We start from the raw sequence: 26947 nt of genomic DNA on the forward strand, positions 1-26947 counted from the left end.
CCACCACTACCTGCAAGCACCATGGCTGACCAGACATTCAAGTGCCTTTACATCAGGCCATACAACATCCTCTCAGGACTGCAAATGAAATTTAATTTTCCATGGTAATTTTACATTAAGAAGAAAGGAAAGCAAAGAGAAGCTAACAAGATTTCTCAATTATTTCAAACAAGAAAATCTTTAATCCCTGTTTAAAATGGAAACAAGTGCACTCTGGCAGAAAATAAATGGGACAGCACAAAAGTTCTGCCTCAAATAAAGAGCAATTTGCTTTGACCAGGTAGCTGTCCAGACTTGGTTTCCGACTCTGAAAAGAGGTGTGTGCTCAGAGCCATGTCTGCTTTTTTTATTGACATTTTTTTCTACTGATTGGAGCCTTTTCTCTTCTGGAGACTCAGCTGGCAGAACTAAATACTTGGTAGTCTCCTGCTGCTTCAGTCCTTTTTCTGTCTTTCAAAGAACTACACACAAGCTTAAAGAAGCATGAAAATGAAATACAACTTCACATAGACAGTAATACAAAGTGTTACCAGCTGGGCACAAAAGACAATTTCTTAAAAATAAAATATTGCTCTACTGACCACCCACAGCAGCTAGCATGTTTCCTACTATTTAGGATAGCAATCTATGACAGTTCTTCTTCTGAAAGTCTCTCATGTTCTCAGATATTAGTTTGGATTATTTCATGTTTCTACCAGATCACTGAATAAAGCATGAAAAAAACCTATCAGACCTCCACTGTTTCCTCAGCCTCCCTATTTAATTTCCTATGCACTGGATCAAGTTCAAAAGACAGTGTTAAAAATGAGATGAGGCTGATGAAAGGCCAAATGAATGGTCCAAGAATCTCTTTTATCCGTTAGCCACCTAAAATACTGGCTACACATCTACAGAATGTGAATGGAAGGAATGCTGTGAAAGGTGAAGGGCAAAATATTTACTGAGAAGGGTACAATGAGAGAGCACTCATGCAGAAAACTGAGATGCTTTGATGGACTAGCAATCCCTCTCTCAAAAATTCTGTATTTCATGCTGGATGCCATTATAGCTTCCAATGCTTCAGGATGGGCCAGTGCTATTGATGTAAATATTTAGCATGTCTTGCAATATGAAGATACACCCCATGATAATAAAAAAAAGCCAGAAAGGGATCTTAAATGACCTAGTCCACTTCATTCCCATTCTCTAGAGCATGATCGACCACATCTGTGTGAATCCTTAACATTTACCCAAACTGTTCTCACTGAACTCCAGTTATGGAGATTCCCCAGCCTTCAGAATTACTCTGTTCTAGGTTTTCACATTTTCATATTTTCATACCCATAAAAATTATCATTGCAATCTTTTTTAAAAATAAGTCATTCAATTTCATCCCATCCACTTAAAATACAGGTAAAAGACTGTTTAGAAACTCTGTGCAGTAGCCTTTTTCCCCAGTTGAAGATCTAAAGTTCTTCCTCCTGCTGTTTTTTTCCCTTTAGACTTGTTGGCCCCAATTTTTTACCTTGCCCTGTAAGTTAGGTTTAGGAGATTCTAATCAATCTTTTTCCTCTTTCCCTCAGAATTCTTCCAATGGACCACTGATTTTCCAAAATTCTGTACTCAAAACTGTAACTCAATTGTTACAGTATCTAATGTACGCCTTATGAGTTCTGAGTAAAGAATGAGGACTTAGTGTCCTCAACATCCCATTTCTACAAGCCAATATACTGTTGCTTTCCTTGCCCTCCCAGATGCATCACACAGCTAAATAGTAAACATCTTGTGAGCCTCTGTAGCTTCTCAATCATCCTCTCAAAAATTGTTTCAAATTCTCAGTTTTCATTAGTTAACTATTTCTACCTATTCATATAAGCTCAAATGTGTTCCTACTAAATTGCACAGAACTTTGCCAGTTAATTTTTCCCATTGCCAACATTATTCTGAATTCTAATTCTGCCTTCCAACACTGTTTTCAGATGACATGAGGCTGGGAAGGATGTCAATGTCAGCTTTATAAACATATGGTCTATTGCATCATCCCAGTCATTACTGAAAAGCAGCATTGCAACAGTGGAGCCAACAATCAAAAGTTAAAATGCTAGCCTAAAAAGCAAGGGTGGAGAAGAAAAACCCTAATCATAAAGTTATTCTTTGTTGTTATGGCAATTACAATTATGTCAGAAAACAGGATGCAAGGAAACAAGTTCATCTGGACAATATTCAACCACTTATTATCATGGTTAAGGATTTTCAGCTCTTTCAAAGTATATCTCTGAGGAGGTGAGAAAGAATATTGACATTTGGATAAAGGATTTCATTCTTAATATACTCCCTGTATAACAGTTTAGCACTTCTAATCAAAACATTTATTTTAAAAGCATGAACTGTCTGAACATATAATTGGAGGAAGTAAAGAATGGTTTTACTTGGCTGTTGATTAATATAACATGTTTAATATTTTTTGTCTTCTCTCAACCTCAATAATGGATACACATGAACAGAAAACCGTTCAGCAAGAGCTTGGTAAGTAATATAGCACTAAACATTCCTACAACTTAATTATTACTGGTTTTAATTGCTTGATATTTTTAATGTTTCTTGGTTTGGAATCCCATCTCAGTTAGCTACCTGCTCCAAATTTGACCAAGGAGTTCCACTGTTTCCTTTGGCTAACCACATCAGCGGCACTTCAAATCTGTACAGCTGTTTTACTCCATTTCTGTAAGACATTCACACACACTTCAAGCTTCTAGGCTAAGAGGGCAGAGTAGATTTTAAACCCCAAGTGGACTGCAGCTAATGAATTTTCAACATCCAATGTGAGAGATTACCTCAGACTGGGCAATAGTGTTATGACACCCTGCAGATTTCACTGGCCACTTTCTTGTTACTGTTCATTAATACTTTTTATTTTGTATTTTTAAACAGATTAAAGATTTTCTCCATGTGTTTAGCAAACCAAAGCATACAACAGAAACATCAAACAAAGCTACACTGCTAATTCACACACTTTTTAGTAGTGCACCATAGTAAATTCCTTCCTTGGACATACAGCACAGCCCAAGTAACTGCCAGGGAGTCATCAGCTTGCTTTTCTTGGCAAAGAAAAGGCTAAAAAAAATTTTATGCACAAATGCAAGATCTCAAAAGTACTTTAAATACAACACTACAGTCACTAATCACACCTAAAACCTGTCAGGAAAATACTGAAAAGTGTTCTCCGTTTTTCCTTCCTTCCATTCCTCTTCCTTTTAATTTTTAACTCCTGTTGAACAGGTTGTTGGTAAGACTCCTCCTCATGTCAGTCTGGAAAACAATCCTGAGGGCATTCTGCTTGGCCACCTTTCTCAGCAATTCTCACACTATGCATGAAATATTCCTGTCAGGGGCATCAGGAGACAATGATGCTATGCATCCTAGTGAACATCCCAAGCAGGAGGGTGTTGGCTCTGCATGGCAGGGATAGACTGCATCACCTCCAAGCTGTGTGAACACAGCCTGCTGTCTCAGCCAACAACCAGGGAAATCACAGAGAGCATGTCTTGCTCTGAGGGTCACAGGTTATCTAAACTCTTCCCTTAAGAACTGTTTGCTAGCATTCAAAACTTAATGTTTTTAAACCCCTAAATAGTAAAGTAAGAATGCTAAGAATAAGAGCAAAACAAAAGTCATCAAAAAAAGTTCTTCCTCTAACCAACTGCTCTTCTCACAGGCATCTTTAGAAGAAGCCACTACCAAAACTACAGACCAACCTCAGTACAAATGCACAGAGTCAAAACATAGGCTGTTCTTGACAAACACAAGAGCAACCTAAGCACCTAATATTTTCCTCCTCCTGTCTGCTTCTCTATATGGAAAAATCAAACCACAGAGTTTGAGCAACATGTGAAAATAGAGAAAACTCACTGAGTTTAGGTGATGATGGAAGTGGTATAAATATTATTCTGAGAACCTATTAATTTAGCTACCCTGAAGAATACTGGTTATTTATCTGCATAGTTTGAATGGCTCATCAGAACAATTTTACCCAAGGAGGTAACTGACTAGAAATCCCTAGCCAAGCTTTAAAGTAGTTTGGTAGGCATCGTCAGTGTTTTAATGCATTCTTCTGTTTGATAAACTTTTATTATCCATCTCTACCTCCCTCCAGGGTCCTAACACTTCTTACTTGCCAAAAAAACTTGTTTCAATTCCAAGTAACACACACATTTTGGAAACTTTTTTATTCTTTTGACACTCATCTTGCTTCCACCCAGGGGAAACTCTGGCTGTGTATCCTTATGGTACAGCCCAGCCAGAATCTACAGGCAGAGATGGAGGAAAAGAAACACCAGCACTAGTACAAAATGACAGTTTGGAGGGTTACTTCTGGACAATTCCATCAGCTTTCATGCAGAAAGTGAAAACCTACTCCCTAACCCATAAACACTGGAGAGTACTTTTCCTTTACAACAGTAAATCTGTGGTGATCACCAGCCTCAAGCCAACATGAAAAGCAGATGGTATGCTTTCAGGAAGGCTGAGATTAACATCAAGAAAAATTCTGTGCATTGCTATCAAATTTTATGGAAAATAAAACTTTCATTTTAAAATGGGTCAAACCTTTGAGAAAACTGTAGAACAGAGGGGACCAAAATGGTTTCAAATTGGAACAAATAATCTCTTCATGATCCTGGCATCAAGGTATTTTCTCTAGTGCCGACAGCTATTTTTAAGAGACAGGATATCCATGCCTCTTCTCTGAAGGTACTAAGGACTGATCTTGGGTGCTAATTCACACTAAGGGACAAACCATCTGCTCTCAGCACAGAGCAATGTCCAGGAAACTTACCTTATCACTGTCTAGCGTGTTCTGGGAGGTTCGTGAGGCAATTGAAATAGTATCAGGCTGGCTGCTGCCATCTCCCTGACTGTCCAGGTCCTCGCCATCCCTGCAAAGAATTCAGGTCTCATTACAAGAGTGCCACTGTGTTTGTAACATGCTAGTTAAGGAAGTGAGACACTCCCAGTGTGGCAGCAGACACCAAATTCAGTGATGCAAGAATCAAATACTCAGTACTTAATACTCTCTTACTTCTCTGCTGTAAGAGAAGAGATTAATTTGCAAGGTATACATCCTGTGGAATTAAGGCAACAACCAGTGAGCCAGAAATATGGAAACACACTTGCCCAGTTACTTAGCCAAAGCTAGTGAGGAGGACAGTTGGTGACACATTTCAAGCTTCATAGAAGAAAAACGAAGGACCTGAATAACAAATGCAGAATTGCAAAAATCTAAAATGTACAGCTATCCTGTTCCAAATCCCCTTCTGTAATGGCTCATTTATACAAGCTAGGGACTGTTCAGAGCAGAAATCTCAACAAATTCAGCACTGCAGGAAACTGTAAATTAATGATAAGATAAAAGTGGACAAAATGACTCTTGCTTTTGTCCAATTCACTTAAAAGCATTCAAAATTCAACAGTACAGAGGAAAGAGCACTGTTGTACACTTAGAGATCTCTGATTATTTGAAATACTACTTACCTTCTTCCTTTCTGTTTTGTTGTTGGTGCAGTTTTGGGAATGTGGATGGGCTCTTTCAATGCTCCTTTCAGATGAATAGTCCTTTCTTGTATCACTTCCCGGATGTGTTTGATCCAGTCCTGTTTATTCTCTATACTGGATGCCTTTGATATGCAAAAGAAACAAAACCCCCACAAAGGACCATTATGGCTGAGTAGATCCACACATACAGTCACAGCTAATAAACACAAAGAGGAACGCATAAAGAATGACTTTGTGAAAAATTTCTGAAAAACCTGAACAGAGAAAAGGAAATTCTAGCTGTCTTGTTTTGAATCCCCCACATTACTTTACACCTCTCAACATTATTAATATTGGTATTTTATAAACATTTTAACCTTAATTCAGAGTTTTCTTTTTTAACTTGATGACTAAAGCCCTGTATGCATCTCATGTGAATGAGATGAATTCCAGTAATAACATCTTGAATACTGATAATTTAAACTCATCCTACATTTTAGGTCAATTCTAACTTGGAAGAATAATAACCTACTATTACTGGCAAAGAAGTTAACTTTTACTGCAACACATTTCATGTATTACTCTTCCCACTTTTTGATACATATCCTGAGGCAGAAAGCTAATTTAGGGATTGTATTCTAATTACTGCCTGCAACATATCTATTATTTTAAATACTCCAGAAATTACTTGATACCCTGCCCAACTTGTAATCTGATTGCTTAGCCCAATTTAACCCTGCACCTGAAATGCTAATAAATATAAATATTATTTCAGAGCTAAAGAAATTATTATATATACTTTGCTTAATTATATACTACTTCTCTTAATTGCTGTCTCCTGAAATAACTGGCTTCAAATATATTATAAATATTTAATCTATTATAAATATATAATAACCAGGAATTCTAAAGGGATGAAGAAAATTGCAGGAACAGATGGACAGGTAGGAAAAAGAATTTTGTTTTCTTTTACAAACAAAAACATTTAGGAAAGGAAGCTAAACATGACCTTTTAAAAGAATCATTTATTTAGTTTTTCATGGAATTTACCTCTAATATCAATGAGGTAAGGAAGTGCTTGTTTCCAGCCTTCAAAAGCGAACAAACAAAGTCCACAAAATTGTGGAAGAGCTTGATGTATCATAAAAGTTTTGTAAATATCATATGCACTAAGTAAATCATGGAACAGAAACACCTTAAAGTGATCTTATGTAAAGAATCCATAATTACAAGCTTTTATTCTGTTCTGCCCTGGGAGGATCATTTCAAGCTGCAAAGCATTGTCTCTGAAATTATGGGAACATTAAAAACTGAAAGAAAATCTAGTATGCATTAATGTTACACTTAATTTCCTTGCATTCCTTCACTGCTGCCAGAAAGCTAATGTAAGCTTTTGTTAGCCTGTAATTCACAAGGAAGAGTGTGACATGTGAATTGGAGAGGCCATTTTTAAGTGACATCATTGAGTATTTGCTATGCATATATGTGAAATCACAAACAAGTTTAATAGTAGGTACGTTAATCTATAAATGGGAATATGAACTTTGTTTCAGCTCAAAAGAGCTCCTCAAAACATGAAGGATTACCCATTAGCTGCTTATGGTATTTACAAAACAGGCTCTTCAGTTGAGAAGGAATCCCAGGTTACATACCATAATCACAGAAAATATTGATTTAGCCATTCTTCTAGCTAGGCAAAGAGCCCTGCTGACACCTGTAACTTGCCCAGACAAAAAACTTCTAGGAATTACATGCACTTTTATCCAAAGCAAGTAGCTTCAGAAAAACTTGCAGCCCACAGAAAGCCATAAAAATATTTTGCAGTGTTTGTTTTCTGCATAAAAATATGAGTCATGAAAAACAGCATGGCCAACAAGCAGCGATGACTTGAGTGTGGAAGGTAACACTGATGCAATCATTTCTTAGTGACACCAGCTCCCTGTCAGCTGATTGCTGAAGTCTTCAAGCTTATGGAAGCCCATAGGATCAAACCTCTCCCCACCATGATTTCTGAAAGCAGGTTTGTCTAATGCTTCAGCAGGCTGCAAAGATTCCCCTCTGCTCTCAGGCCACATGAGTTAGATATATACACACCACCACTGCTGCAATCCCAAAGAAAACTGTTTGTCAGCAGCTGTCCCTCCCAAGGCAGGAAATCATTCCTTACTTTCCCAACAAATAACAACAACTACAAGACTTGCTATAGACTAAAAGCACATCTGCTAAAATTACCTTGAGAACAATTTTGTTGTCTGAAGTTGGTGTCCTTCCAACCCACAGAGCAAACTTGCAGGGGTCTCCTTCTACATGTTCTGTGACACCCAATTCAGAAGTCTGGAATTAAGAAAAAATTGTTAGGACCACACAGAATTTTTCCTCAGAAGCAAACAAAGGCATGCTAATAATCTACAAAATTGAGCACTACTATTTAAAGGGATTTTCAGAAGCTTAAGGCTAACTAATAAGGCTAGAGAGAATCCTTTATTCTGGTGGCAGTGTGAGGTCTCTTCAAAAAAGTAAGAATTGCAAGTTTAACAATCTTTTCTATAAAGTGACAATAAACAATAACACTTACAATCCCAAAAATGAATTACTGATTTTAGTTTTTGGACTTGACAGGAAAACGCTTATACTTCTAAAGATGATGCTTGGCAAAAAATAAGTTTTGGCTCCTCTCCCTGTTCATTTCCATTGGAGAACACTCACTATTTACTAATTTTTATGCTCCCTCTCAGGTAAGATATACTTAAGAATTCTCTTGCTATCTTCTAAAATGCTGGATTCTGTTTTATCAAATGAGCCTTTCCTAGTGTTTCCTTCCCTCTGAAACAGTTGAAATAATTCAGAAATGCAGTTTCCCTGGAGAATTTTGTGAGACAACTACATGAACAATCAGTCTTTGGGAATGTTCTAATGTCAGACCTTAATGGCTAATTATCATCCAAAATGTTTTCACTTTCTAACTGGAACATCTCACTCATATGAATTGGCTTCCACTTTAAACAATTCATACAGGCTCTATTCCAAAAAAAATTACAAACTAAGAAATAGAGCTCAGACTAAAAGAACCCTCACTCTCCAACAGCTGCTAAGTATTCTCACATGATTAGAAGCTGTATTTTCCCCCTCATACACATCATCATTAGCACAGACCTCAACACATGAGATGCTGGATACTCAATACCTGAGTAAAAGTACTTTTTTTCTTGTCTCATTTCAATGCCAACTTGGGCTCTTTCTTTGGTGTTGGTGGGTGAAAGCTTTTTAGTTTTTTTTTTCTTCTAAAATAATCCCATCCCAACATCTACCCTTCCACACACAACTGTCTTTGCCCAACAGGCAGTTGAGCAACACAGCTCTCTGCAAAGGATGCTAAGTCTGCATGTGGCTCTCCAGGACAGACTCACAGAACAGAAACAGATTGTGGGTTACTGGATGCATGGAAACCACACTGAGGTGAGGAAGCTCCCAAACAGCCAGTTCCTGGTGACTGGGAGAGTGTTCTGTCCAAGTAGCGCCTGCTTGCCTTTTTTCCCACAGCCCTCCTTAGGCATTTGCTCCTGGACACTTAATCTCTTGCCAAAGGAGTTCATTAACACCTTCTGCCTATATGTGTTTTTATATACATACATACATACATACATATATCTGTATATACACACACACACACATATATATATATACACACACACATACATACATCTATATATATATATATATTTATATATACATCTATGGATATCTATATCTCTATATCATGCCATTGAGTATCCTGTGCTGGGGTAACCCTGACGTTCATTATGCACAAAGCAAAGAGAAGCACCTCAAAAAGCCACCTTCCAGAAGTCACAGGATAGCATACAAGAAGGATCTTTAGCTCAAATCAATGCATGCTTTCAATACATGCCTTTTCTAAAGATCAAACTATAAGAGCTGCTATATTATAAAGATGCACTACAGGATATCTTGCCAGATAGAATATGACAACAAAAAGAATCCTTATATTTTAAAAACTGAGGTACAATGAGAGTCTTCAAGATTTCCATCAGCTTCTCTAAGACCTAAGGCTACTATTAAATTCCTGTTGGAGGAACTGACATGACAATTGAACAGGACTGATTTTTCAGTTTTGTCACCTCTCCCATATAATCCCTTGGCAGCTATTAATATTCTCCAATACACCAGCATTTTTTTAATTTTGAGTTTTTAAGAGCAGCAAAGAAAGGTGTGATCAACAAACAGTTGCAGCAGTGTTACCTGCTAGCTATTTAGTATCAGGAAGGAAAGCAAATGTTGGAAATGAAATGACAGAATATGCAACCAAAGATATGGAAAAAAAGAGGGTTTTTTTTTCACCAACCTGTTTTACCAGTTTAGACACAGAAGTGGGAAGTGGGAATGAATGAAAGAAAAGGAACAGAAGCACAGGGAAAAGACTCAGCATTTATATCATCTAGACTTAGTTATATATCCCAATAGGATCAATACAAGAATAATGTTTTCTAGAGTGTAGTTCTGAGAAGGGAAGTAATTTTAAGTACTTGCTCTGAACTATTTTAGCTATATAAAAGCTAATCTTGCCTTTGATAGGCGCAGAGCAAGCCATGGGAGACTGTCTTGCCACTTGGCTACCTAAATTTATGGAGTGTGAATACTGCTCTCACCCAAGTCATCCAACAAGATAGGAAGGTAAGGATGTGAATTCCAGAGTCACATTGTGTAAAGTATGCATTCTAGAGATAAAGAAAGCAAGAGTGGAGGTTTTGGGGTTGATTTTTTTCTTTTTAGGGTTTTTTTTTCCTTAGATGGGAAAAAAACATTTCCACCTTTACATCCTTCCAGTAGACCATAAGCACTATAATTCTATATGTGGAATTTTATTGTAAGACTACTGGTCTCAGCAAACATTATGGAATAAACTTTTCCAAAACAAAGTTCTTGCCTTCCCCAATCAGTAGATGTAGAATATCCACTAAAACGAATCCTTAACAGCAATAGCAAACAAGAAAGTTGAAGGCAACTCATCAACTCCTTCCATACTTCTGCTTTATACAAATAAGTGTTAAAGAATCTGCAATCAGCACACAATTAAGACAAAACCAGTCTAGCCCAATGTTGATTTTCATTTGACCTGACACACCAAGGCTGACACGTACCCCTCAGTAGCTGCTTTGAGCCTATCCTTTCTCCTCAAGAGCAAGACAAAGCACCAAACTTTAAAGGTTCAGTCTATACATTCCAAGGCTTTCTTGCAGTGCTCTGTTACAGTTGTTCAAGTTTTTCAGACACACTTCAATCACCTGAGCTTAGTTAAAGTCTAATCTGGACAGTTTTGTAAATATGATCAGTTGTTCCATACTTACAAAAAGTTTGCTCTTGTAAATGTACTTGCTCCTTCCACTTGAGTCCTTCACTTCTTTACTGAAAACCAAGGACATCTCAAAAAGGAAAAGGTGCCTCTCTCTTCCCTTTCGAATCAGAGTTTTTGGGTCCCACACTTGGAAGGATTCTTGAAGGATGAGCTCTCCCTGAGATTCTATATTTTCATCAAAGCCTAAAAACAGAGCGAAAGGAAAGATTCACCATGAAAACTTGGTAATATAAGTACCATAAGAAGCACAGCTTCTGTTCATTAAACTATATGATTTTTTTCTCCCTGACAAAACTTCCAAAAGATGAGATTCCAAGAAAACAATACTGAGAACAAGACTTGATTTTCACACTGCAATATACTAAATGTAACTGCAGCTCAAATGCACTTCTAAATTTAGACATCCAACTGTTAAGAACTTTATCAACTCTTCTGGCAGTATTTTACCAACAAATGACAAATCTGTCATTTGTCAGCTTCTGGTAACCTCTTCTGTGATGAAAATGATTTCTCTTATGAGCTTTCTGCCACTGTACAAAGCACTTGCCACTGTACAAAGCAACTTGCAAAGACACAGAGCAACATCAGGTTCTTCTGAGAGTGGCAAGCTCCCAAATGCCACCTTTTCTGGAGGTATACCTTCTCTACCATGTGGGCAATGAGCACAGAAATGTGTTCCAACTGGGGATGGAGAAACAAGGCAGCTTGGAGCTGTTGGCATACAATCAGCCTACCATTGGTCATGCCAAAATTGATCCACATTACAGTAATTACCAGCTGGATCATTTGTATTGAGACATAATGAAAAAAAGATGAAGATTGAGAATACCAACAATTTTACTTCCATTATAATGGTAACATATTCACCCAGTTTAATACACAGCTTTAGAGTTGGAGGACCGTCAACCATACTCTTCTGAGTGGTATCAAAATGTATTTTAAATAGATACTGCTTGCCAGTTCTCATACTCTGAACAGGGCAAGAGTATGGAGAGGATCAGAGGCAAGTTCCGCCAGGATGTTCATTCAAAATCCTCCGGAGACATAAAGAGGAAATGTGCTCACTCACTATATTTGTCCAACATGGGATGACTCAACAATGCACGCACGATTTGTTGTAAAACCAACTTATGTAAAAGATTAGGATATTCTCCAGAGTCACATTCCCAGTGTCAAAAGATGATTAACAAAGCTGGTCAGCCTTTATACTAAGACCACCTCCTGAACAAGCATTTGGAAGTGTTCCTGTAAACTGACTGACATCCTTACTGTTTAAAATCAAGGAATAGAGGTGATTTGGAGCATTTATAAAATCAAGGATCACATGTCAAACCAAGGCAAATTTTACAGTATCTAGCACAATACTGAAAATTCCACAACAAGCTTCACACTACTCCCAGAAGGCAGAGGAGAAGAAAAGGAATATTGATTAGAAGCATTTAGAAGTATTTATTCAGCAACTATAGGGTAAGAGGGCCCTGCTTTTTTTTCTCCAAAAATTTAAACACCCAAGAAAAACACTTTTATTACTAAATGTATGATTGCACCATTATAAATGATAACGTGCCAATTGCAAAACAGACTTTGGCACGAAGTTGTTCTAAGCACATAGATGCATTACATCCAACCTCCACTGTCTGCCATGAACATGATTATGCTGGCTTAGGCTAGGGCTAAATTGGCTTATGCTGACATTTTACTGCCAGAAGATAGATTTCAACCAGAAGTCTGTTATGGAACAGGCAGCAAACAGATGTGAAAAAGGCAAACTTCTTGGAGACAATTATTTCATACATAAATCAGCAAAATCACCGATAATACACTTATGAGCCGCATACAAAGAAGGTTAGGTTGGAGAATGCAGCCAAAGCCAGCCTATCTGACCAGTCACCTATTGCATTTTGGGTGAGTAGTGGACTACCTCATTAGCCTACAGGTTTTTCAAATCTGCAGTGCCACAACTATAGATCAAGGTGAAAGAACACTTCAAGAACTACTAAAACTCTAGCAGCTGACTTATTTTCCTAAATAAATTTTCCTAAATAAATTTTCATCTCATATAGCCCTGCCAAAATGGTATGAAAAATACAAACCCTGAGAAAAGAACATGTTCACAAAACAAAGTTCATCTGCAGCACACAATGAATTGGAAAGGCAGCTTGAATCCTACCTTCCAGCATGCTGAGGTGCATGGCATCATTGGCTCGCTTTGGCACACTAAGCATCACCTCCAGGCCATCCTTAATCTCACCTTTACCTTCTTCACAGCACGTGAGCAGCTCCTGCAAAAGACAAAGAGACAAAATGACTCTCTATAATTTGTTTTTACACTAATATGACAGACAACCAAAGAGTAGTTCTAACAAACCAAAATTCATTTTTGACCCATAAAATATTTTTGAACTTCTTGACACAGTTATCAGATGCTGTGCTACATCAAGGCCCAGAACAATGCAGCTGCCAAGTCATGAAGATGGGGGAAAGCAGGGCAGCACAAAAGGAGCCTTCCCACCTCACATGTCAGTCATTGCTCCACTGCACCAAACACCTGCTCTGTACAACTCCTGATAAAGATTACATTGTTTTATTCTAAGTATTCCATGAATGACTATTCTGTGTTCATACAGTTAAAAGCAACCTACAGGCAAAACTTTTCAATACAAACTAGCATTAACTAATGGACAGAAGTTAGAGAATTGAACATGCTGAAGTGTTGTAGCAGAATTTAGGGCATACAGTTCTCTGGCCATTCAACATCCCACAGATTTAATGTAACAGTGTCTCAGCTGGTATTCAAATTTCCTGGCAGCTTTCAAGCATTTGAACAGTATCAAGATAAAATGTAGGTTACATAACCAAAAGGGCATATTATGTTACTTCTGTTATTCAAAAAGCCCACTTAATTCATTCCCTCAGGTTAAATTCCTTTTCCTCTTTTTAAAGAAAAAGCCATGTGATTTCTAATATTATGATCATTACAGTACTTTTATTCAACTGCCAATACCACTATCACAGCAAAACACTACATGATTCCACCTAAATTTTGCATGACAACTGCACAGAACAGTGAGAGTAACTTTAGTATCTCTCAGAGGCACAGAAGAGGAGCAGCTTCAATATCATTTGGAAAAACAAGTGAAACTTCCAGAACTGTAAAATGTTTCATTTATCATTCAAGTTTTAGGCTCTATTTTTAGCTGCTATTTACTGGACATTTCCAGGCAATATTACAAATAAAAACTCTTTGTGCAACAGCTCTACAGGTACAATCACTATGTGTAAATATTTACCAATACACACAGATATTTAAATGCCTCATAGATATCTGTATTGCAGTTTTATATATAAATATCTACTTTACAGTATTTAATATCACCAGCATAGCTAATGTCTTACCAAAATCTGGTGTAGAAAACAATACAAAAATGGTTATACAGTCCTATAGTCATGAATTACTTTTTTACCCTGCAAATGCAAATTATATTTTCTAAGTAAACATCAGTATTCATGAATATTTTTTTTTGGTTTACAGAAATCTGGACAAAAAGCTGCTTATTTATGCCTTCTTTCATTTTCAGTTGAAATTTTGCAGCAGCATTTGTGGCTGCCCAGGATGCCGGAGTCTTAGAGAGTAGAGTAGAACAACCTCCTGATTTTAGCAAGAGCTTTGCCTTCTTATGACCAGCAGAATCAGAGGAAGAGCTCTGAATTAATACTGACCTTTAAAAGAAGCTGGTATTTTGTTATCCTTTGGACAGGCTTGATAAGGTAAGAGGAGATAGAGTTGGCCAGTCCATGTCGTTGCTGTATCTCCTACATGGAAAAAACAAACATTTGAGGACTGTAAGCACCAATACTCAGATATAAACCGTTTTGAGGGATTATGAAATAATATACATTAACTACAAATTCTATTTTAGCAGGAAAAAAAAAACAAAAAACCAGGATAATCAGATATTCCAAGCACAATGAATATGTGTAATGCTGTGCATCTGCCTGCTCACTTGGTACAAACAGAAGATGATTACCTCCAAGAGCACCTGTGAAACATTTCAACAAACCTAAATACAAAGAGCAACAATTAGAGACACAAAATGTGTGGCAAAACCTTTTTTAAAAAACATTAGGATCTGTATTTCTTTTGCTACTTGCAGGAGAGGAAAAACCCTCACATTCCAGTGTTGCTGGGAAGGGGCAGGAGTGCCAGGAAGGCTGAGGTAGAGGTTTCTCAGCATCTCCTGCTATTTCAGTGCCAACAGCCACAGATGGCCTCATCCCCCACCAGAGGGAGCACCGAGTAACAGTTTCTGAGGCTACCAAGCACTTTAAAATAAACCAGCCACTTACAAATAGAAAAAGAAACAACATCCACGAAGCTAAAGGTGGAAACCAGAATTATCGGAGAGCTGACTGGGATGATTACAGATTTCAGGTACGGACTAGGGCTGAACTCCACTGATAGGGTCTGCCATTTATCATAGCATTGGATCTATTTCAACCAAGCAATTTCAAACAGTGAGTTATGCCCCACAGCTATGTGTCATCAAACCATGGTTACAGTATCAGAAATTCCCCAAATGGGATACACACGATATTTTCACATGGACCAGTGGTGTCATCAGTGGAAGTGCTCAAGTTCTCTGTGCACAGAATTAAGTCTTCACACTCCTAATATACTTTAGGTGAACTAGGGGATGAAGAGCTCTGGATCTAGTGGTAAAACAGATAGATCAAAGGAGGTGATGGCAAGAATTTATTTCTAGTAATTTTATTACAGCCCTGTGTTATTTTTTAAAATGGTATTTCCTAAATTTTTCTTGGAATTTTTTTGGTCATATCAACCTGATTCTGTGTAACTCACCTGCTCTTCTTCAAACACTGAAAACTTAACAGAGGCTTAACACAAAGGCTTTGCCTTACAATGTTTAGAAACCTCATTTCCTCAGTGATTAGACTTTTGAGATTAACCTCAAGGGCTTCAGGGATTTCCTCTACTTCCCTCTACTTGTACAAACAATTCTAAAAAAAATTGTGGTGTCATCATAAAAAAAATTGTGGTGTCATCATACAGCTAGTAGGGAAAAAAATGGAAAAAGATAGCACTCTAATTGAATAATCTATTAATACATGTCCAACCAAAGCTCAGTCACCGTGGCCAAAATTCCTCCCTATAACTTCTAACACACCTACATTTTTCTTGATAGTCTATGCAGAATAGAATATTGCACGTGTAGGCCATGGAACCGTGGGACAGAATAAGGAGGTTCAGCCCTTCTGAATAACAGCAGTGAACTGAATTACCACTACATGCAATTACAATTTAAAAGCGTTCCAAAACTCAACCAACATTTCTATCTTGATTACATACAATGCAAACTAAGCACATCAAAATGCTAAGATTTGCAGGATGTGCCTGTGTGAGCTGAAGATTCATGTCTTGGTTGTTGTTGCCAGAACCTGCTTCCAGTTCTGAACCACTCTGGTATTTGACAGCGGCTTTTCACATCTGATTTGACAGCTCTGTAACACCAACTGAGCAATGTAACCATGTGAGATACAGAACTGATTTTCTTGAGCTGACAGCTTAATAAATTGCAGCGTTATTAACAGGAAACTTGCATTTCTTAACAAATCAGCAGAACCACAAATATGAGTCAAAGAGCCAAGGTGTTTTAGGTTTTAAGATGATGTACTTACATCAAAGTATGCTCCTGCATGTTCTAATATCAGCTGAGTGGAATCTGGCTTATTTTTACAGTAGGTAACGTACATCTGGAATTTGTCTGCCTGCAGAACAAAATGCAAATTTACAAAGGTTATCAGAGAGCATCATTCCTCTCTCAAAGTTTTTACGCCATTATCAGAGAGCTTATCTTCCCTATCAAGAAACTGAGCTGTACAGAATTACATTTCCACTCAAACTGGCAGTGTAAAAATACACGTCAGGCAAGTAAGACTGAAAACAGCAGCAATGTATATAAAAATAGGTTATTTAGAGTTAAGACAAACCAAATCTGCACACAGGTTTAGGCCACTTGCATACACTTCAAAAGCAGCTAAGGACTGGCATCTGACAGGAGTGACCTAATTATTGTTTTCTCAGTTAAAAACACACACATTTTACTTAATTTGCAGGAAGAGGTACTTTTACAAATCAAAAAGGGATCTGAGAGCAAGAATTCATCATGTCATGCATCCTATCCCCACTTCTAAATATAAGTGTGACTTCATTACCCAAGTAACAAAGCAATGTCCAACATCTTCTGGTAACTGTTCATATTTTTCCAACTCCTTGAGAAATATACTGTGGGTAGAAAAGAAACAAGTAGTACAAGGCCTATGAAACATGTTCATTACAGCAAATTGCTTAGATCTATTGTCTGTGGATAAAGGCTATTAGAAAATTTTCTGTAATACCGAATGTGTGAGCTAAGGAAATAAAGATAACAAATAGATTAAAATGTGTAATAAAAGTACTAATATAAAATATAATTCAATAAAAATTCTGATGAGAAGATCAGAAATTGAACCAGTGGACATGCAGTTAATACATAAGAATACATAAAAATTTAGTAATTGCTGTTGTTCTCTATCAAGAAGGTTTCCTACTGTTTTCAGTTTCAAGAAAAACCTTCATCTCAATTTAAAAAAACCCCAAACACTGCTTTTTGGATACTCAAGTTCTCAAGTTAACACAAAGCATACAAAGAACTTTAAAATTGAGGTCTGGAATATACTAGGTGTATTTTATTACTAAGAAGAATCATAACCCAATACAAATGTGTACATAACCAGGAAATAACAAAGAAGGAAGATTCAAAGCAAGACTTCTGTACACAGATTCTCCCTAAGAACCACTCCATTCAGAAGAAATGGAGTGGACAAGTCTCTTTTATGCTCTGTACTCCAGTAAATGTAATGATGCTGGAGGATCTCCACAGAAGCCAAGAGCCAAAAAGAGCTGGGAGCCCTACTCTTTCCCACTAACAGCTGCACTTGGATATTGGGAATGAGGGTTGTGAAACAATGACAGAGTCCTAATGCTTGTGCTTTGTTTGTATTTTATTGAGTTCAATGGTTTTCATATCTTTAGAACAACTGATAAACCTACAACAAAATTTTGGTGTATCCAAAATTCTCTTATATGCTGAAAGATGCCTGAGACTGAAAAATATAATTTCTAATGGTGTACCTACCTCTCTGCAAAAAGGAACCGCTAAAGTAATTTAGCAATGCAAGAGGAAAATCTTTCAAGTTTTTAATGGGAAAGCATTTATTATTGAAATACACAGTATTTTCACTAGGAAATCCCTCAGGTCATCATTTGGATTTAACAGTAGTATGGAAATGGAAGATAAGTCACTCACTTATTGTGGAACTCATAAATTTCCTGCATGTTTCCAAAGATAATGTGTTCTTTGTTTACAATACCAGGTGGGATCTCCTCAACTCCACTTGTCATTTCCCATAGATATGTCTGCCCAGAAAAAAAAAAAAAAGTGTGAAAAGCAATGATAAACTCCCAACAGACACAGCCAGGTATCTGCAAGTATGCATTAAACTAGAAACTAGGCAAAGATCATACAGCAGCATCATCTCCAGTTGTGACAGTGCCTGTTGTGTCAAATATACCTTGTGATTTTGACAGTGAAATACAAGTTCTAAAACTGACAATTTAACATAGTCCTGAGACTTCATAATTTAAAATGCATAGTGTTCTTGACAACCTCTAATGCTTCAGGATATTCCTTATCAAGGTCATGTCTGCAGTCTAGAAGTTCATGCTTTGTGCAACAGCTACCACTGAACATTAGTTGATTCAGCAGAACAATTACTGGGCACTTTTCCATGGAATCTCACTGAATTTCTATTCAAAAAGTCAGCTAGTTGCAGAACATGTGATACAGATAATAAGAGAATTAGCACAAGCTCTCCCCTATTGCTAGCAAAGCAAATAAAGTAAACCCCTCCTTTTTCCCTCCTCTCTCTAAAACAAAAACTCCCCACATGATTATGAATTGGGAAAGGAGCAAATACTGAAATTCATACTAACAAAGGCAAAACATATAGGGTGAATTCTGAATTGGCTATTATCAGATGTAATGCTAAGTTTCTTCCTAATGGCAGTAAGAATACTTAAGTTGATCCTATGATTCCAAACCAATCATGCTCAGCTGTTAAAACCAGAAAAAAACCACAGAGCAGCGGATTGAATCCTGCCTTCAAAGATTAGTGAAAAAAAGAAAACTCACATCCATGCATTCCCGGAGGTCTCTTACGTAAGCCTTTTCTGTCTGAATTAGCTCAGCCATAATGAACCTTAGGTGACAACAGAAAGAATAATCAAATCTCAGTGGGTTAGACCACTGTGAATGCATAATAACCAGAACACATCGCTCTCCTCATCAGCTTTTGCTTTTCCACTGCAGCAAGAAAAATCTGAGAAGTGAAATGCGAAGAGAGACTACAGAGGAAGAAAACCTATGAGGTAACATCCCTCCATTACTAACCAGGACAAAAAGAAATGGGGAAGGAGATGCAATTTTTTCTCTAACACTTTGCACTGCTACAGTCATTTAACTTTTGTCTTGCTTCCTCCCCTTACACATTTATTTCACATTATTTCTAAAAAGGAAAAAGCATATTAAAAGAAGTCTAACAGTTTTGAAAGTTTAAGATTCTGTTATGTTAGAATTATCTACTAGAACAAGCATGTGACTAAACGGCAATAAGAGATACTGAGTACTATCACTCTCTTTTTACCATTTATATAATTTCTAAGCTGCCAGACAAGCCATGACAGTTGTTTCATATCAGGATTGATTTATGCATTCTCATTGATTAAAAATAAATAAATGTATTACTCTTTCCTGCGGGCAGACTTTCGTTTTTCTTCATTAAGCTCATGAGCAGCATCGCGCAGTTTCACCTCTGACCCAGGGACACTGGCTGGGATTATATCCAGCTGCAAGCTTTTGCTCTTTATTAAAGAAAGGAAGAATTGATTAAGGAAGGAGACAGGAGAAAAAAGTAGCTAAATCAAATGCAAGTAAAGCTTGTTTGTCTGTCATCACACTCAAATTTCTCTTACCGATTTATTGGAATCTGAGGAAATACCCAGAGCTTTCTCTAAAGAGGTCCTGTATTTCTCCATGCGCAGGGAAAAGTCTCTGTACCTCTTATCCACTGCTGTGACACATTTTTTAATCTCTGTTGCATGAGCATGCCCTTTTTCACAAAAGCCATCAGCCAGCTGTATCAACAACTTCACCCTCTCTTTGGTTTGCTATGAAAACAGGAAAATATCGAACAGTTACAAGCTCTACCTGTCATGCAGGGGGTCACTGTGCTTAACTGCTACTAAGTGCAATTAGAGAAGGAATTGAAGAAGCTACCTTCTTCCTCTCTCTTCCCAGAACTCCTTTAAACAGATACCTTTTACTTATTAAAAATAGCACAAGATTTATGTAGGTTTTCTTAGGCTTTATTATTACATGACTAGAAGCAGATTGTTTATTTTTCTTTGAAATATATGCTTCATATCTAACCCAGAGATTAAATTCTGCTAGGCAAGCCTTTCAGCATGAGTACTCTTGCATCAATACAAAGGCATTCTCATGCCAAAGAGGGTACTTTTTTTATTACCACTGAAACACTGATACTAGACCTGGCCCACAGTCCCAAGAATCTACCTCCTTTAGACCCCACAGAAATGAGGAGATGGAAGTAAATCTCGTTATATGCTTTACTCTTTAATGGATGAAGACTGAATTCTTTAAATCTTTTCTATATTATGCTTTGTTGGCACAGAACTGTTTGAGAGAAACTAAGAGAAACAAGTAGTCATCACCAAATCTCTAAATGCTTTTCCCAAATGACAAACTGCCTAAAATTATGCACTTTCTTTCATGTAAATCATAAATCATCCACAATGGATGAGTTTACACATCCACCTCTCTGTCATGAGTGGAGTCAGGGCCCTTGCTAGCAGGGAGTTAAGCAAAACAGTCAATAAAAACTTGACTCGTACATTATTGAAAAAATCAAGTTTGTCCTCTCTTAATTCTTTTCATTCCCTAATGGTCCCTCATCCAAGCATTTCTTGTCAGTATGGAATTAGCAAGGGCTAACATATCCTCCCAGCAGGTGCCAAGGGAGTGACACAAACAACATCCTTTCAAAAGGGGCACCAATGTCATCTGCAGGCTGAAAGACGGAATAAGAAGGAGTAGTGGTGCTCTGCATACTGGAAGGGATCCAGGAAATCAAAGTCTGAAGCAAAGATCAAACAGAAGAAAATCCAGGTTTGAACATCAAAAGTGATCTCTGTTCTTTCTGGATTTTCTTTTGTCCCTTCCCACATGTCCCTTGACCATCTCCATCTCCAAGTCTCTTCTGAGGTGATCCTTCAGACAAATGAACACTCGCTTATTTTCCTGGGCTTGATTATTTCTCTATGAAGGTTGGAGAGCCAGAGGGAGAAACGGGTGACAGTTTGAACAGGTGGTAACATAAAACAGAGACAAGACAAGGCTACAAACTCAGGTAGTTCAGTCATGCAATGGTTGTCTGTCTTTCACATGGGAAAACTGGAAAGCCTCAGGAGTGACAACTTTACAGCCTCAGGCCTGTAAAGGCCTCCAGAGATGCAGAATACCATTCTGCTGCCTGACTCAAAAACGTTTACAGGAGAAGCACAGAATACTTTAATAAAATTAGTTACCTAACAAATAAAGCTTTAATTTTTCTAATATCTTCTAATTAATAATTAGAATAATAATACAGCTTGTTGTATTTTATACCCTCAATGAACATTCAGCAATCCACAATGATGAAGATATGAAAGTGGAAATTAAAGGCCCTGAAACATTTGTAGGTATTGAAAACATTGTTAAGCTACTTCACTGTGATTTTGTCATGAGACATCAACAGCATATGGGGCTCATGGAGCTCCAGTAACAATGAGTATCTGCTCCTTATCTTCTGTTTTATTCTATTCTCAGCAGAAATACAGACAGAAACCACTGCAAGTAAACAGATCTTGATGGACACATCCTTGGGGGATTTTTTGATGGGCAAGGGGAATTCAGTTGTTTTATTTTGTTTCAAATCTTACATAATTCAACTTCTACTCAACTTGGTTATCAACAAGCTGGAGAAGGAACATGATGCACCCTCAGCAAGTTTGCTGATGATATGAAACTCGGGGGACCAGCTGTGCTGCCTCAGTGGGAGCTCGACAGGCTGGGGAGCTGGGCAGAGGAATCTACTGAAGTTCAACAAGGGCTAAGGCAGGGTCCTGCAACCTGGGGAAAATAGCCCCAGTACTAGCAGAGGTTGTTGGCTGATCTACTAGGTAACAGCTCTGTGGAGAAGGAGCTGGGAGCCTTGGTGGATGAGCATGAGCCTGCAGAGCCCTGGTGGCCAGGAGGGCCAACAGTATCCTGGGGTGCATCAGGAAAAGTGTGGCCACAGGTCGAGGGAGGTGATCCTGACACTCTTCTTGACCCCAATGAGGCCACATCTGGAGTATTGTGTTCAGTTCTGGTTTCCACAGTTCAGGAAAGACAAGGAGCTAATGGAGAGGGTCCAGTAGAGCAACACAAAGATGGTTTGTGGTCTGGAGCACCTCTCTAATGAGGAGAGACTGAGGGAGCTGGGCCAGTTCAGTCTGGAGCAGAGTGAGAGGGGAATCTCACCAAAATATAAAATATCTCAAACGTATCTATCAGGAGGATGATACCGGACTCTTCAGTGATGCCCAGTGACAGGACAAGGACTAACAGCCATGAACTAGAACACAAGAAGTTCCATCTCAACATGAGGAAGAATTTCTTTGCGCTGAGGGTGGCAGGGCACAGAACAGACTGCCCAGGGATGTCATGGAGTCTCTCCCTCTGGGAAGACATTCAAAACCCACCTGGACACATTCCTGTGTAACCTGCTCTTGGGGACTCTATCATGGCAGGGTGATTGGACTAATTACCTCCAGGGGCTCCTTCCAACTCTAAGTATTTTGTGATAATTAAAAAAAATTATTTTACCTTTGCTGTGATCTGAAACTCTTCATGTTCTTTTAACAACTCTTGAGTGTGCTGGATACTGGAACCAGTGGAAGTATGTGTGGATAAATAAAACTCTCCATTGTCATGAATCCATTCCAGAGCCTAAATAAAGCATTAATGAAGAAAAGTGAGAGAAAAGACAATATATTTTTGCCAACAAAAAACATCTGTAATCAGTATTTCACACACACAGTTTGGCCACAGGTGAATTTTACTCCTTGTCACTTGTGGCAATCATCTAATACCTCTACAATACCAAATAGTTCATAACTCTGAAATAATTCACAAAGACTATGAAGCAATGCTTAAAGAATTAAAAATGATGTATGAATCCAAACACTTCAGGGAAGTCCACTACTGCAGGACTAGAGCAGTTCACTATTAAAAAGTTTTAACTAATTATGTTCATAGTTTTGATAGTATACTTTCCTCAGCTGAGGAAAAAGAAAAAAAAATCACTTTTTTGGTGCCACATGGGACAGCCATGCTTAGAAATATATGAGTTCCAACATGTAAAAATGTGCATAAGACCACCAAGTGTACAGGCTAAGCTTTACAAGCATGTAAGATTTAACTATCGCTTTTGCTGGCATGTATTCCAGCCTCACAAAGTGTGGTCTGTGCTCCTGGAAATAAAACCTGCAGCAGAGAAGGAACAGTGAGATGCCTCAGTTAAAGCAATTTATGTATGTATAAGTAGAAAAAAACCCAAGAACAAAGAACTGCAAACTAAGATTGTTTGCCTTCCACATCTGACACTTCATTTGCTCACTATTATGAAAAATTATCATCTTTGTAATTATCTATGATTTACCCACATTACCTGCTGCCCTTTTAAGCATAACTCAGTGGTCGTGAGGAATCTCTGGCTCCTGAAAAAAGCAAGAGCTGTCTCCAACTGCTGCATAACAGTGAAAATCTAACTGACAACTGTCCTGCAGCTCTCAATACAGGCTTCCTACAGCAGCGGGCAGAGGGATGGGAGCTTAGAAACTTCTCGTCTCTGAAAAAGCCAATAGCAGATGTTCAAAGAGTTTTACACAGCTTGCTTAGAACCACCTTATTACTAAATGCATGTGTAGCTTCTGTATCTTCAGTAAATACACAGAACAGAAGGCAAAAATTTAATAACCCAAGAGAAAAAGTAGTAGAATGCTGGTGGGTGTTCACTCTTTCCCTGAAAGGATAACCTGAAATTATGAGCATTATCTATCCACACTACCAAGAACAGGAAAAGATTTATCCTGGTGGACAGTAGATATGTATGTTTCACACACATAGCCTTACAATGAATCAGAAAAGGCACTGTCTGTACTATAATTTCACCAATGATTTAAGCTCATCAAAACTGTGATGAAACAACGTTGATTCCCTTACTTCCACTTCAAATGTTTTTCCTTCTTGGTGCAGAATCTGAAATGAGTAGAAAGCCTTCAAAATTCAACACCAAATGTGAATGCCAGATGCCATTTTCTTAGTCACATACTGATGCAGGTGCAAGCCTGATAAGAGGGGCCTATAGTTTTAAAAGTTGCTGATGGAACATCTGTTGGACTTCTGTCAAAAAAGCAACATTGCAACCAACCACCTCTATGACACATGTTGTCATTCCAATGTCAACTTTGCAAGTGAAGACTAATATGGACAGGCACAGCACGGCTACCATATTACCAACAACATTTAATACATCTCTGCCTTTTTTTAGTGGGTTTATAACACAGTGCTAGAATGAATGATAAACAAAAAGCCGCCCTTCCCCAAATCACAGAATGGTTTTGATGGTTTTAAAAATCATGTAGTTCCAATCTCCCCGCCATGAGAATAAAATGATGTTGTCTTTTTGTAACTTGCTGGCAGCTCTTTAGAGGCACAATATGACATAAAGTTCGACATGATCTAAATTCCTACACTTTAGATAAGTTTCTACTTCACCTGAGGCATCACTACAAGAACTGGAGGAATCAGTTTAGGGATCAGGTAAGCCCTTAACTCTGAAAGGATTTGAGAATCTAACCCTGTTCTTGCAAACTGGTGTGGTATCTTTTCCATCACAAGGGCATCAAGTTCTGAAAGCACAAGGAACAGGTTCTTCCAAATTCCAGAAAGACATCTAAATGAAGACAGCAACACTTCCATTTTTTTTGGCTAATCACTGTAGAGTCCCATATATGGTTTGGTTCGCTTTGCTTTTTGATGACTGAACTGGTGATTGCTGAAAAATGGGATTTACAATGAAAATGCTGACAGATCTTTATCTCCAGTGTTTGACTGTTGGTTAGTAATCTCTATACAAAAACAAGTAGATCATGTGCTTGTCAGAGGTTTAAATTAAGGTTATTCAAAAGTAGGGCGGGGAGGCGAGGGCAGGGGGGTAGGGAAGAGATGGTGGTGTTATTTTAAAGAAGTATCAGACTTCAAATTCACTCCAAGATGCATCTTGCATTAACTTCTTTGTGAAAGCATGAAAAGCAGACTTGAAAATTCATTCAAGAGAGCAAACCAGACCAACAGTATTTAAACAACAGTATTTAAACAACAGTATTGTCTAAATTAGCTGTCAGAAAGAAATAAAAGATTAGATTTTTGAGCCCTTTTAAGAGGATCTGACTATATTTTACACTATGGTCATTGTGTCATTTTCTGCAGAACAGGAACAGATAGCTTCCTTTCTTTGTCTTATAATCAGTTAAAAAAAACCCCAACAACTAAAAAACCATCACTTACCACTTCTGCCTTGAACCCCCTACTTATTTTTAAGGCATGTGTTTTGATTAGTGAAGGAAATTTTTTTTGCATGTGAGGTAGTTACTTAATAGTCCTTTTCAGACTGATAAATTCAACAAAATACCAAGAGGTGTATCTATCATGCAGGAAACCATGAAACCAAATACAAAGAACTGAAAAATCACAGTAATTCAGTTATTATTGTTTAATGAGTTATCCAACTTGTCAGATTTCTAGAACTGCCAATCAACTTAATTAGATATTTTTCCTCCAACATCTGAGAAAAATGCTGCTGCCTGTAATTTCCCCAGACAAATTAGGTGTGTGTGTAAAAGTTAACAAGCATAACAATTTGTCAAACACAGGCTTGCAGAAATTAGATTTGCCAGTACCAGACAAAGCTGGCAAAAGCAAAACATCACCTTTAAGTTACAATAGTTACAGACACACTGCCTCGCCAGATTTAGTTGTTCTGTATTAAAGGGGAGGCAAAGAATTCAACTTGCTACTTCAATCCTTCTGATGTTTTAACCATTTGAAATATTGAAGTGAATGACAAATTTGTTACTGTGAGAGGACAGTGAACCCCTGATCATACCAAAGAGGATTTTATATAAAACCCTCACCTGTTTGGCACTTCTTTCAAACACCACATACTGCTGGCATTGATCAAGACGCCTTTTACGCATGGTCCAATAATGCAGCACACGGTTCTCCCTCTGGAAGAGTTCATTCAAGATATCTGAAGAAATGAAAACAGGGCTTATGACAATCAAATTTAAAATATCACACTAAAATCAGGAGAATAAAGTACTTTACATTGTAGAATTTATTATACACCTGCTCTGTTAGTCTTTGTTTTGCTTTTTTCCCTGATACTAATGAAACTCGGAGTGTTCCTTTTTCATTACTTACAGAACTACTGGTTAAAGAAACTACAGATGCAATTAAAACTTACTACTGACATGTTTTTTTCTCCTTAAATATTTTTCACAAGGGTACTGCCACTGCTTATAGCAGGTTTGAAAATGTAGGCTGACAAAGATGCACTTGATGGGGTTTCTTCAGAAAGAATAAGCATGCAAAAGTAATCACAACATGCTTAACGTATTATATTGAAGTAAAAAAAGGAATTTTTAATATATTAGTCTTCTATAAAGTATTTTAATGATTAAATACAGATGAACAAATGTACAACCTCAGGTCACCACAAGATCAAATGCAGCATAAGTAAGCTGACTTGTTAAATATGAATGTTCACTGAACCTTGACACAACTT

At 37.7% G+C, this 26947-nt stretch overlaps 1 protein-coding gene across 3 annotated transcripts in view; it reads right to left on the reverse strand.

Moving 5' to 3' along the window:
* Positions 1–26947, reverse strand: part of TRIO (trio Rho guanine nucleotide exchange factor) — a 247613-nt gene that overhangs the window by 70383 nt on the left and 150283 nt on the right. For all 3 annotated transcript variants that reach the window (XM_074545600.1, XM_074545608.1, XM_074545618.1), the window contains exons 20-33: positions 26295–26410; positions 22924–23046; positions 19971–20165; positions 19744–19859; positions 19132–19198; positions 18247–18356; positions 17114–17183; positions 16577–16666; positions 14600–14692; positions 13050–13161; positions 10872–11062; positions 7741–7842; positions 5509–5651; positions 4814–4913 (exon numbers count right to left, since the gene is read on the reverse strand). In XM_074545600.1, coding sequence (XP_074401701.1) covers positions 4814–4913; positions 5509–5651; positions 7741–7842; positions 10872–11062; positions 13050–13161; positions 14600–14692; positions 16577–16666; positions 17114–17183; positions 18247–18356; positions 19132–19198; positions 19744–19859; positions 19971–20165; positions 22924–23046; positions 26295–26410 — 1628 coding nt within the window. The remainder of the gene's footprint in view (positions 1–4813; positions 4914–5508; positions 5652–7740; positions 7843–10871; positions 11063–13049; positions 13162–14599; positions 14693–16576; positions 16667–17113; positions 17184–18246; positions 18357–19131; positions 19199–19743; positions 19860–19970; positions 20166–22923; positions 23047–26294; positions 26411–26947) is intronic.

Source organism: Zonotrichia albicollis, chromosome 1 (assembly GCF_047830755.1).
Source record: "Zonotrichia albicollis isolate bZonAlb1 chromosome 1, bZonAlb1.hap1, whole genome shotgun sequence".
Taxonomy (NCBI): domain Eukaryota; kingdom Metazoa; phylum Chordata; class Aves; order Passeriformes; family Passerellidae; genus Zonotrichia; species Zonotrichia albicollis.